This window comes from Ciona robusta, chromosome 8, assembly GCF_009617815.1.
Source record: "Ciona robusta chromosome 8, ASM961781v2".
Lineage (NCBI taxonomy): Eukaryota > Metazoa > Chordata > Ascidiacea > Phlebobranchia > Cionidae > Ciona > Ciona robusta.
The window spans coordinates 5,424,750-5,437,178 of NC_143242.1; the positions used below are offsets into that span (position 1 = coordinate 5,424,750).

At 34.3% G+C, this 12,429-nt stretch overlaps 2 protein-coding genes and 1 long non-coding RNA gene across 4 annotated transcripts; 1 reads left to right on the plus strand and 2 right to left on the minus strand.

Moving 5' to 3' along the window:
• Positions 1-160: 160 nt before the first annotated feature.
• LOC149732663 (C2 domain-containing protein 5-like) lies at positions 161-8,618 on the minus strand. Of its 2 annotated transcripts, none has more exons than XM_089882515.1 (19): positions 8,493-8,618; positions 8,312-8,398; positions 7,756-7,927; positions 7,361-7,456; positions 6,612-6,796; positions 6,157-6,296; positions 5,822-5,891; positions 5,669-5,758; positions 5,280-5,388; positions 4,614-4,728; positions 4,384-4,451; positions 3,819-4,029; positions 3,258-3,369; positions 2,826-2,946; positions 2,317-2,429; positions 2,014-2,100; positions 1,653-1,778; positions 1,201-1,389; positions 161-1,030 (listed from the first exon to the last, which is right to left on the minus strand). In XM_089882515.1, the coding sequence occupies exons 1-19, from the start codon at positions 8,580-8,582 to the stop codon at positions 308-310; spliced, it is 2,904 nt and encodes a 967-aa protein (XP_089738641.1). In that variant the 5' UTR covers positions 8,583-8,618; the 3' UTR covers positions 161-307. The 2 variants fall into 2 exon arrangements, with proteins under 2 accessions (XP_089738641.1, XP_089738640.1); XM_089882514.1 differs by having other exon boundaries at positions 2,014-2,103.
• LOC149732664 (protein N-terminal glutamine amidohydrolase-like) lies at positions 8,604-9,472 on the minus strand. The gene has a single exon (XM_089882535.1). The coding sequence runs from the start codon at positions 9,349-9,351 to the stop codon at positions 8,755-8,757; it is 597 nt and encodes a 198-aa protein (XP_089738661.1). The 5' UTR covers positions 9,352-9,472; the 3' UTR covers positions 8,604-8,754.
• Positions 9,473-11,161: 1,689 nt separating this feature from the next.
• Positions 11,162-11,790, plus strand: LOC149732665 (uncharacterized). The gene is made up of 3 exons (XR_016385511.1): positions 11,162-11,317; positions 11,374-11,512; positions 11,676-11,790. It is a non-coding gene; the product is annotated as an uncharacterized LOC149732665 (long non-coding RNA).
• Positions 11,791-12,429: the final 639 nt, after the last annotated feature.

The following is a 12,429-nucleotide window of genomic DNA, read 5'->3' on the forward strand; positions in this document are numbered from 1 at the left end:
ATCAACATTATTCACACGATGAGTGGTGAACCGGCGACCACCCTGCAGGTCATTAGCACGCCAGCGATGTTGACCATAATCGGAAGGTCATATCTCCAACAGCATTCATTTGTTAAACAGATAAAACTGACCTACGCAAAGTTTCTGATAAAAAATCAAATAAAGTTCATTTTTTATGAATTTGACAATAAACGTGTAGGTAAAATATAGATTTACGGATGAGAATGGACGCAATCGGACTAAAACGGTTTAGGTCGGTGCACAAAAATAATTTAAATTGATTAACGTATGCAGAGTAAACTAAACATCAATTAGCAAGAACAACATCTCCGCAAACATGAAACAAACATTGCGCTTCGTTTTTCGCTAAACTTTCTTCCAGGACGCAATACGACGACTTGTACGACGTGAGAGCGTTGCCTCCTAACGCCACCACGTGGGCACGAACCATGGATTGAGTTTCCGCCAGAGCGCGCGTAACAAACCAGCAACTACCTGTGCTGGTCGGAGGCTCCGCAATCGTTATTTCTTCGTCCGAGCCACGTACAGCAGTTGTTTCACGGATAATAAACATATTAAGAATACCAATATGGCGTTTAACTTTCCGACCAGGTACATGAGCAGAAGCTACTATTTCAATTGTTACTTTTGTGGAGTCTTGTAATCCAATATCCCTACTTGCAAAACTAGATCCACTCTCACTATGGTAACGTGACCGCCCGCTGCTACCGGAATCAAAACGAAACCGGTTTCCGAAACCGCCGCTACGTTTTCCTTTCCGCAGAACTGGAGATCCTGACCTAACAGAAGCCACAGATGGCGTCTCGGAAGAAGTACGTTTCATCTCGACCAAACTTAAGCGGTTATCTACAGAAGAGCTCCCGGCAGAATGGAATCGTGTCCGTACAGATTCACGCAGCGGTGCCATGCATGTTTGGGTAGTTTGTAAAGCGGAGTCTTGAGAAACGTTCAAAAATTGGTTTGATTTTTTATCAGTAGATGGAACAACTGCTGACCCTGTAATCCACACCTGAATAATGGAATGATAATGTTTTAAAAATTGTTAAAGTTAAAATTGCCCCCTTATGTGTTTTACTGGGACTTTATTTTCAGTTAAATAATGCCTATGACCAGTTTCGTTCATCAAATAGATTTTACTACAATGCCTTCCGTTTTTAACAAAGAATATTTAAATTTCACCTGCAATTCATCATCATCAGGTAACACCAACTGAAATCTGAGTGAATTGAGATAACAGATTGGAGATTTCATTCTTAACTTAAACCACAACCCACGTAATGCATTATCACAAGCAACCCGTAACCCCATGTTCAATGAAACGTCATCAACTTCATCTTGGTATCGAACTCGCCATAAAACTTGAAATGTCTAAAAAATATCCTCTTTCCACTACGTTTTAAAAATTGATTAATTAGAATTTGATTTACTTTGATAACAGAAGCAAAGAGTTTAAGTGGGGATTGATGGGCTGTCTAAATTGTCAGCCATACAGAAAAAAAAACAATCACCCACAAAATTACATAAGTGGTAACTCGTAAGCTGCCACGAGGTGTATGAAACAAAACATCTGTGTTATAAGACTAGGCGAGGATAAAGCAAGTTACATTCATTTATAAATAAGATTAAATAACCTGCATCAGTTCAACATTCGCATCTAATCCTGGACATTTTTCAAGATTGCTCATAAAGCAAAGAGCTGGAGGAAGATGGTCTTCCATCAAAGACATCATTTCTCTCTCATCATCTGAGTCTTCTAACTGTTATAAGACATTTTGAAGAAATAAACAACTTTTCGTTCTATTTTCCCGCTCCATTCGGTAGTAAACAAAGAACATTCAAAGAATTATAAAACCGTATCCTCATGACTTCTATATGCCGTTGTTAATTGTTTAAAACATGATTAGGATATTTGAATATTATGTGCTAAAAGTGCCACATCTTACTCTACAGTACCATAAACTGTTTATTTTATTTTACCACTCAGGTACTTACAACAACAGCTAACAGATTCTTGTCACCAATAGAAAGGTCTAATTCATCTGTTGAATTTTTTGATGAAGTTTCATTCAACATTTCAAACTGCTAAAGTGAATTGTAAAGATTTGAAAATACCACATATAGATTTAAAAAATAATAAATTCCGTAATCTATGATACCTACCTTGATATATCTTTACTCATAATTATTTTATGACTTTTTTTCAAAAATTTAAATGTTTACTGCTGTTAAGAAAACAAATATAAACATTTATTTAAAATTTCCGTATTTTGCAACACACGAAATAATAAAAACAACCTGCATGTCATTTAAATCAAATGTACTTTGACATTTCTTTGTATACTGAAGACATACACTGTTTATTTGGTTGCTGGAAGAAGACATCTGTTTAGGCTGTGCACCTATTGAACCTAAAATGAATTTAATTAATTATTCTTTAATAAAAAAGTATTTACTACTTTATTTTTTAACTTTCCTGTAATTTTTTTCGTCCCATTTAGTAGTAAAAAAGAAACATTCAAAGAATTATAAAACCGTACCCTCATGGCTACCATAGACTGTTGGTTATTGTTCAAAACACGATTTCAGGATGTTATGTGCTAAAGGTGTCCTGTCTTTCCCCACCCTAATATCTATGAATGAATGAATGTAACTTACTTTATCCTCGCGTGGCCGGAAAACGACAGTCGTTATCACACGGGTTTAACACCTCGTGCCAGCTTACGAGTTACCATGTATGTTACTTTGTGGGTAATTATTTTTTTTTTAGATTTGTTTTCAAATAGTTTGATCACATATTATCTTACATTGTTCAGGTGCTGGTAGAGCATTGAGATAAACTGCTGTTCCTGAAGCTACACCAATAATCAAGTTTTCTCCCAGAGTTATTTTGGTTTTCAAACCAAATATTGCATTCATTCCAATTAGCTGCAAAAAATAAAAACGCTAAAAAATATATTTTTTTTTTAATTTCTGTCTTTAGGCAATATGCATAACAGTTCTTGCTACGACTACTGGTTACTAATGGGTAACCAAAATTGGAGGTCAGACGGAAAAAAAATCAATTACACTTAAAGTTACATAAATAGTAATTCATGGGCAGTCATAAAGTGTATAAAGTCACCACATATGGTGTGCAATATAACACCCACTTTAAAACCATTGCAAGACATGTACAGATAAATAAGCGATATTAGAATAGTTATAAACATATTCACATTCCATGGCCATGCATTTACCTTTAACTTGTTAAGCAATTGTTTATGAAGTTCGTATTCAATAAACGGAAGAATTTCACTCACTAACGATGCGTTTGATTCGCCCTGCCCTTTCTTTTTGCTTCGACAAAATCTATAAATATATTAATTGTTAAGTAAATATATTTCAACAGTGATGCATCTCAACAACATATGTTAAACTGAGGAAAACATAATATAAACAAGGGATGCGGCAAAGTAGTTAGCGCAACCACCTCTAACCCAGAGGTAATGGGTTCAAGGCTCGTCGCTACTATTATGGGCGTATGTGTCCTTGGGCAAGACACTTAATGACAATTGGTTCAACCCAGTGGTCACTAATAAGTTTTTTAAATTGTTAGCCATACATAAAAAATGCAAAAAATAATCACCGACAAAGTAACATACATGGTAACTTATGGGCTGGCGCGAGGTAAAGTAACATACTTAAAACTTTTAGGCAGGCACGAGATGTATGAAACAGAACACCTGTGTTATAACGATAGTCATTTTCAGGGCACGTGATGTTAAAACAAGTTACATTCATACATTCATTCAGAATACCTGGCTTGTATAAACGTTCCTTTCCCTCGTACACTGACATGCGAAGGTAGATCAATAGTAGCAAATATGACATCATAAACATCAACATTTGGATCACAAGGCGAGGGCAAGAACGACATCGGACAAACTTGTTCACTCATGTGTGTTGAGGCAATAAAGAGGTGAAGACCACTGTTATGTGTATTTATATTGTCCTCACCGTGAAACATATCTGTTTAATGGATAAAAGAAACAAATAAAAGCTGGTTTATAATTACAACTAGGTTTAGCATGAATGGACGAATGCCATTTATTATCCTTAAAAGATAGGGCAATGAGTTATAACACTAATGTCCTGTTTTACACCTTCAAAAAGTTAATGCCAAAAAAAGAAAACGCCCACAGCGGTGGCAGCATCGAGGTTCAAACCTAGTATCCTCCAGCTACAGTGCAAAGTTTTACCTAGTGTGTTATGTTATAGAGAAACAATTGTCTGTTTGGGTATTTTTTTCTTTTAATTCCAAGTAATTGAAATATTTTTTTCTATTTTAAAGTGAGTTTTAAATGTATAAAAGAACTTAATGACCTTGGTTTTTGAAGTTTAAATCAACAACTGCAGCCGTTCCTTGAGCAGACAGTATTATCATTTCATCACTGTTGAAAATAGGAAAATTTATATTAAGGGTAAAATATAATATTCACGGCGTTGTTTTTTTTTTAAACATTGTGCAATTATTTCTAAAAAAATGTTGCTTTTTCTTGAATATAAATACGACCAAATAAATCTCAATTAACATATGCTTATTTATTAGTTACCAAATTGAAGTATATTCAGAATAGCCGAGAACAGCATTGCAACCAAGTGCGTTACAATGTCCATGTATCTCCTGTCTTAACTCACTCCACCAAGAATCTCTGGTCTCAGCGTCATCTGTTTATAACAAGTAAATCATAATGAATGTTCTTCATTTGAATAAATAGATGAAATTTTATATATCGTTGTATGGCTGAACAATGGCTTTTAGTATTATATTCGTATTTGTGCCTGCACACGAGCTACAACATAACTTTTCAAGTGATCTTTTTGGAAACTTATTATTTTTAATGTATAGCTGTCAATTTAGACAACACATAAAAGACCACTGGGTTGAAGCAATTGCTGTTAAGTGTTCTATCCAAACAACAGAAGTCTGCAGCATTAAGCCTCAACCTAGGTCCTCTGGTATATAGGCAAGGAAAGTCAACAGATCTGTGATTTATGCCCCGTTGACTTATCCAAAGCCGTGTATGAAACAGACACGTCTGTTTTAAGGCCATGACCAAAAAAACTGTTACCCACAAAGGTAGCTATGTTGTAACTTGTAAGTTGGCACAAGGTGTATGAAACAAAACACCTGTGTTATAACGACTGTCGTTTTCTGACCACACAAGGTTAAAGTAAGTTTATCCCATAATAATATTTAGTACAGATAAAATACACACCTTGGTTGTGAATTTTTTCAAGAAGTTTAACAGATCTTGCCGATACAATAAAAGATAACCGAGATATAAAATTCTCTGGATACGACAATAACGTGTAGAAGGGGTGTTCCTGCAATAATTGGAAACGATAGATTATATCTCATATCAGTTTACATGCAAAAAGAACATTATTTAAAACAACAAGAATAAAACACACTTTTATTAAAAAAAATACCTAAACAAGTTAAAATTTCATTGGCTTTTAAACAAAAATGTACATATATATTAAATACAACAATAGGGATATCATATTAAAAAAGGAATACCATATTTTAGTACGTAATTACCACACTACCAAAATTTTTATTATTATTTTAAAATAACAATAATAGGCCACACTACCAACTAACCAGCGATTGTCCATCTGTTGGATTCAAATTCTTAGAAGAGAGATGGATATTTTGCTTTGGTGCGTTAACATTTTCTGGTGGAATTGACAACTGCATATATAAGTGAAAAATTAAAATGTCATGTAATTTAGTTTAGTTTACTGAGTATTTTACCTTTGCTGTTTGTAAATGAGATGTGGAATCATATACTGTGTGTTTGGAAAAGTCCTTGAATTTTGGTGATCTATAAATAATGATTCAGAATTTTTGGGTATAGTTTCAGCAACCAAAATAAAGCAATGGTTAAAATGTTGATAACACGCAGATCAACCAAATGATAAAATGAGATCACTAAAAACTAAAAAGTCAGCTTATTATTGACAGTGTACAAGACATTATGGGACGAATTCACTTTATATAACAAAGTCAAACTATACAAAAACAAAATACAATAGGCAAAATATGAAAAAATACAAAAATAAACAAAAAAGTGCAAAAAAACAACATACGCGGCAGTGAATTTATCTTTTTTATTCCATTCTTCAATAGTAACAGCTGTGCCAATACCACGCACCACAATACCAGAATCTCCTTCAATATCGAATGCTTGTTGGTATCCTATCACTGCATTACCCCCTGTGTTTTCAACCTGAACGTTGATTTAAACATAAATTGAAAACTTAACTTTTTTTCGTTATTGAAACAAAGTTTCCATAAAAATAAGTGGTAACTGGTAGCCATTAGTGACCACTCGGTTGGAGCAATTGAGGTTAAGTGTCTTGCCCAAGGACACATACACCAACAATGATAGCAGTGACCAGCCTTGAATCTATTACCTTTAGGTTAGAGGCAGGCGTGCTAACTACTTTGCCATGGCGCCGGATACAACAGCATCCAAAGATCATTCAGAAAACATTGATACCACTATTCTATGCTGCTATATAATATGCAACCCCATCCCTACCTTGCTCCCAATCCTCCTCTGCAACTCTCCTGACATCTTTGAGAAGAGTCGTTGTCTCGCTTCATTGGATGCACGCGGAGTCCTTAGTTTATCGATCCATTTATACTCTGGATCTTCATTGACGAGGAGTTCCTCAACAAAACCATGGATGGCAGTGATTATAAAACAGTCTGGTATGCTAGTGCCTGGTGTGAGTACAAAAATATTCCAATAAGAAGATAGTATTGAGATTCTGATTATTTGGGTTGTTTAACCCCTTAGGGAGAAATAATGCAAACATGCATTCGGAAACAGGTGTTCACAAAAATGATTGTAAGTTCACTTATAGTTGGTAGAAGCTTTTACAGTTGATTTTATTTGAAAAGGGAACGAACTGTATACCAATAAAAGATAATGAATGAAAAAATATCATAAGCTGTTACGAGGTGTATAAAACAGAACACCCTGTTTTCCGACCACGTGAAGGGAAAGTAAGTAAGTTAAATTACAAAACATTGATTACACTTAAATCATATTTATTACATTTTGTCTACTTTTAAGAAATACTACACTGAAGCATTTTTTTGTTTGACTGTATTATCATATAAAAATATCCTAGGGTTATGCGGCAATAAACCAAATTAGATCTAAACCCCGGTTTCCATGGCTTGTTTTGTTGTAGGATCTCACACATATAGAACAGAACTACATAAAAAAACACAGAATAAATTTACTCAATGAATAGTTTATAGCAGCTACATATCACATACCGCATATAAACTTAAGTCCACATGAAGATTGCTTGAATTGATTGTAATCAGCAAATAATTCAAGTTTCACTTTCAGTTGTATTTCACCACGAATACCTGGGTAATTGAAAAAGAAAAAAAATGTAATAAAAATAATTAGCACATAATATCTAAATATCCTGATCTTGTTTTTAACAATTAACAGCGGTTTATGGAACTCGTGAGGGCAAGTTTTTATAATCCCTTAAATTTTCTTTGTTTACTACCAAATTGGACCATAAAATTGAATGAAAAGATGCCCTATCTTCTTTCATCCTACTAAAAGTGTCCCATCTTCCCTCAACCTACTCAAGGTGTCCCATCTTCCTCCAACCCACTATATTCCCCAAGGATAAATCATCCACACAAAAACCTACCATGCATGGTATCATATATAGGGAACCATCCACATAACGAGTGTGATGATTGTGGATCAAGTAATGGATCGATGTCAAGATAAACTTTCCCAATAACATCATGTGTGCTGTATGTATCGTGGTCTAACACACGGATTTGAAGAGGTTCATCTTGCAGATGTTCATCATCTACCTGGAAAATAAATGAACAAAACTTGCTTTATCCTTGCGTGTACCAATTTTACACAAAGTACTCCATATAATAAACTGTTAACCATAGAAGGTTGCAGGAATTTTTCGAAAATTAAAATCGTGATGGAAGTAATGGTATAGTTATGTGAGGTAGTTTGCTTTTTTTCGCATGGCGGAAAAACGGTGACCGGTATAGCACAAATGTTCTGTTTCATACGAGTTACACTGTATATAACTTTGTGGTGTTTGTTGTTCAGTATGCCTAAAATTAAACACAATCCATCAGTGTCCACTGGGTTGGAGCCATTGCCCCTAAAGTATCTTGTCTAAAGCCACATAAGCTTACACTGGTAGGTGGTAGGAATATATAAATGAAATCCATTACCTCAAATTTAAACCACTCGGAGTTCCAAACTGGATTCAAAGATTTTCCAAAAACTTCGGTTTTATAAGTGATGGAACCAAATTTCACCTACAAACAATATTCACATGAAAAATAAAATATATATCTACACAATCTACACATTCTACATTTATTTAAAACAAACTAGATTTCAAACCATTACCTCCACAAATGCATCAGTAAGTTCAGATGCTCTGTCCATGACGGGCAGATGCCTTCCACATAACACACGCACTTTAAGCCTACCTGGCATATCTAGCCTAGCTACAACAACCTACAAATCATACATTTAATAAAAAAAAAACAGTCAAAATCTAATACAAATGAAAAGAAAACCAACTTTACATTAAATGATACTTTTTTACTTATAAGCAGTATTTTACTACTTCTAGTAATTATTTTATTAACACGACAGATTTGTTAAGTTAAACTATTTTCATAAATTCACTGAGTGAATAAATAGCTCCAAATTTATTTGTCTCAAAATCCATAGAGACAAAGTCATCAAGATTCATGCTAGAAGATTCTGTTGAGATTGGAGGATAATCCGGAGGATCGGAACTCCATTTATTGTCTTCCAGCATCATATGGGAACGATCTGAAGCAAAGTTTTTCAAGTATTCATCTGCAGGTATCACCTTGAAGAATTGTTGATATTGAATTTTAAGCAGGATTTGTGGGCAGAATGCTTTAGTGCAATATTCCAAGGCTTCTGTTGGAAATGCAAGACTGCTGTCTAAATCATAGATCATATTCATATGTTTGCTGCAGTTTTGGTCAAGATAAAGCAATATTACATGATAATCCCATATAACGGGCAGTTCTTCTGACTTTGCAGATCTCTGCTTCCAAATTGGTATACTTCTAGTTTTGTTAGAAATAAACACAACTGATAAATGCGGTAAAACTTCTAAATTGGATTTTCTTATAGAATCACATAGTTTCCAGATATTTTCTTCACAGTAACACTTCGTATATACACAATCTTCCCTTTTTAATTGAAGTAAAATAGATTCAGCCATAAATTGAATCACACACCAAACAAAAAAATGATAAAATGGCAACGAACTTTAATCTTACGTTCTGCAAAAAAACTAACGAAAACCGAACAGAAATTAAACATTCTCCACAAGGGGAGAGTACCTCGGGGAAATAGGAACTTTAAAATAGAAATGTAATTACTTGTTTTTGAGGACGTTAGTGGAATAGTGGTCATATAAATTCTTTTTTTCAGTTGTGTTAAGGATATGGTGCTATGAAAATGTAACAGACAAAAATCAAGTTTAACCAATTGTTCTGTGATATATATATAGTAGGGTGGGGGGGAAGATGGGACGCCTTTAGCACATAATATCCAAATATCCTAATTGTGTTTCAAACAATTAACAACGGCCTATGAGAGTCGCAAAGATATGGTTTTATAATTCTTTGAATATTTTTGTTACTTCTAAATGAGAAGAGACAATAGAATATATATGTGTCCTATCTTTCCCCAACCTACTCTCTCTGTATATAGCATTGTTGTGTAAGATGGATACCAGTATCCCATATTTTAATGTGTGTTTAACAATGACGCATATACTCTTTTAGAGTAGTTATGATCAAAATGAATAGAAAGAATATGAAACTTATCGCCTTTTTTACCAACTCGATAATCTGAAAGGTTAATTGTTTCCGAAGCGCATTTTATTTCGTTAGAAACATCTGCATACGCCCGTTTGATTTCGTGGATCCATCTTTTCTCTCAGGCCTATAGAGACGCGAAAACAGGATGTAGAGATCAATGTATCTTAGAGTCCAAACATTGATTATAAATCAGTGAACACAACAGCAGGCCAGATTTTCAACAAGTCAGACTTCTTAACAAATGCAAAATATAACATGTTGTGTATTTTGAAACCAAGTTAAATTACTCGGAGCACCGAAACCTCAAAGAGTTTCCCAACTGTGGCGCTTTTTTTACAAATATAAAATAATTCTAAACACACCTTCGGTAAATTATTGCTTAAACATAATGGACGTATAGAGTAACTTATAAATTGATAAATCAAGCTTTATCTTCGCGTGGCCGGAAAACGACAGTCGTTATCACACGGGTGTTCTTAGCTGTTTCATATACACCTCGTGCTGCCAGCCTACACGAGTTATTACATATTTAACTCTGTCGGTAATTTTGATTGGTAATGATCTCTGTGTTTAAAAAATTGCGGTTAGGTGTTTTGTCCAGGATCACATGGCCTAACACAATGGTAGCAGCGACGAGTCTTGAACCCTTCCCCTGGGTTAAAGGCGTAAGGAAGGAGAAAAAACGGGAACGCACTGGCATCGGTAAACAATGGGGAGTAAATGAGATCAATTTGAACTTTATCTACATAAAAAATAATTCTTGCTTAACCATTTTATACATAGTATATTAGGAAAGTGTAATAAGTGCGCCAACTAGCAATCATCAAATGTGTACACAGCACATGTATATTTTTATGCGGTAAGTATAGAATACGAATGTGCTGTGTATAAGGTAGTTTTGGAAACTTAACCTAATTCAACAAAAACGTGTTTTTAGAAATTAAGCTTTCTTTTTCCAATTGTTTAAGGGTTTGTGTTCTAAATTCAATAATGTTCCTTTAAAAATGGCTGGAAACGCCTTGAGGTTTCGGTACTGCGAGTGATTTAACTTGGTTTCAAGATACACAACATGTTATATTTTAAATTTGTTTAGGAAGTCTTGTTGAAAATCTGGCCTGCTGTTGTGTTCACTGATTTATAATCAATGTTTGGACTCTAAGATACAGTGATCTCTACATCCTGTTTTCGCGTCTCTAGGCATGGGAGAAAAAATGGATCCACGAAATCAAACGGGCGTATGCAGATATTTCTCATGAAATGACACGCGCTTCGGAAACAATTAAACATATCAAAATAGCGCGTTATTATAATAAAAGGCGATGGGTTTGCCATCATCCATCATTCGTTCAGATAACACACAAGGTAAGTCAAATTAGTTTAGTACTACATGAGTGGTTGTTATCACACTTTTATTGCAGATGAACAAGGCAATTCTTCTTCTACTTCTTATCGGACTCCTCGTCCTTACCGAAACTACCCAAGCATGGTGGTATCGTCGCAGATATCGTCATACTAAAAGAACCGTTGTTATTGGCGACCAACAAACAATGGAAAAGTGTACGTATAAACATACTTTATAAAATATTAAACAAAGCTGCATCAAAAATTTTATAACTTTCTTACTTTATGGAGTACACAGTTCTGTGTTTGAGTATATTTTAAACTATTCATATGTTTGAATATGTAACATGAAACTTATACAATTTGTGTATTATTTTAGTTGAAGAAATGCTTGAAAGCTTCCCAAGCCAAGATGAAGATCAACAATAATTCAACTGTGTAAACAAAGTAATATTCAATGCAGTGTCGGCATTTTATTAAAACACCATAAATTACTTCTGTATTTGTTTTTTTTTGCGAAGTTTGGTAATCTTGGGCAAAATATTTAACGAAAATGCAATCAAAGTTTAACGTGTTATAGACACATTTAAAATAAATTGTACGTGCCCAATAATCATTAGCTCATAAATGCTAGCAACCGGGTGAAAAATGCAACCAAAAGCGGCTAGATGTCGCTCTTAGCACAAGAAATACAGAATTATTATTTTTTAAACAGTTGAAATACTTTAAAACACCTGGTGACGTATCAGTTATATAGATCTTTGCTACATTTGGATAATTGAAAAATATTAGGTTTAAGGTGTTTTTATTTGGTTATGACAAGAGTGTATGACTATTTTTAGTAACTAAAGCCTACGACCAAAATTACTTATTTCGTATCAACCCATCATTAAACGCAACACTTTTGCATTTATAGTTAAGAAAAACCTTTAGTTGTCTCAAGAAATGACTGAAATGAATCGCCCGAAGCCAAATACGACTATTTTGATTTGATTTTATCTTGGTAAACGTAAACTGATAAACACACTGTGGGCTTGAAGTTAAAATAACTCTTGTCTTGCGGATTTGTCCGTGTGGATAAAGCTTACAAGCAATAAAACATGAACGAGAAAAGTCAAAAACATAAATGTCTC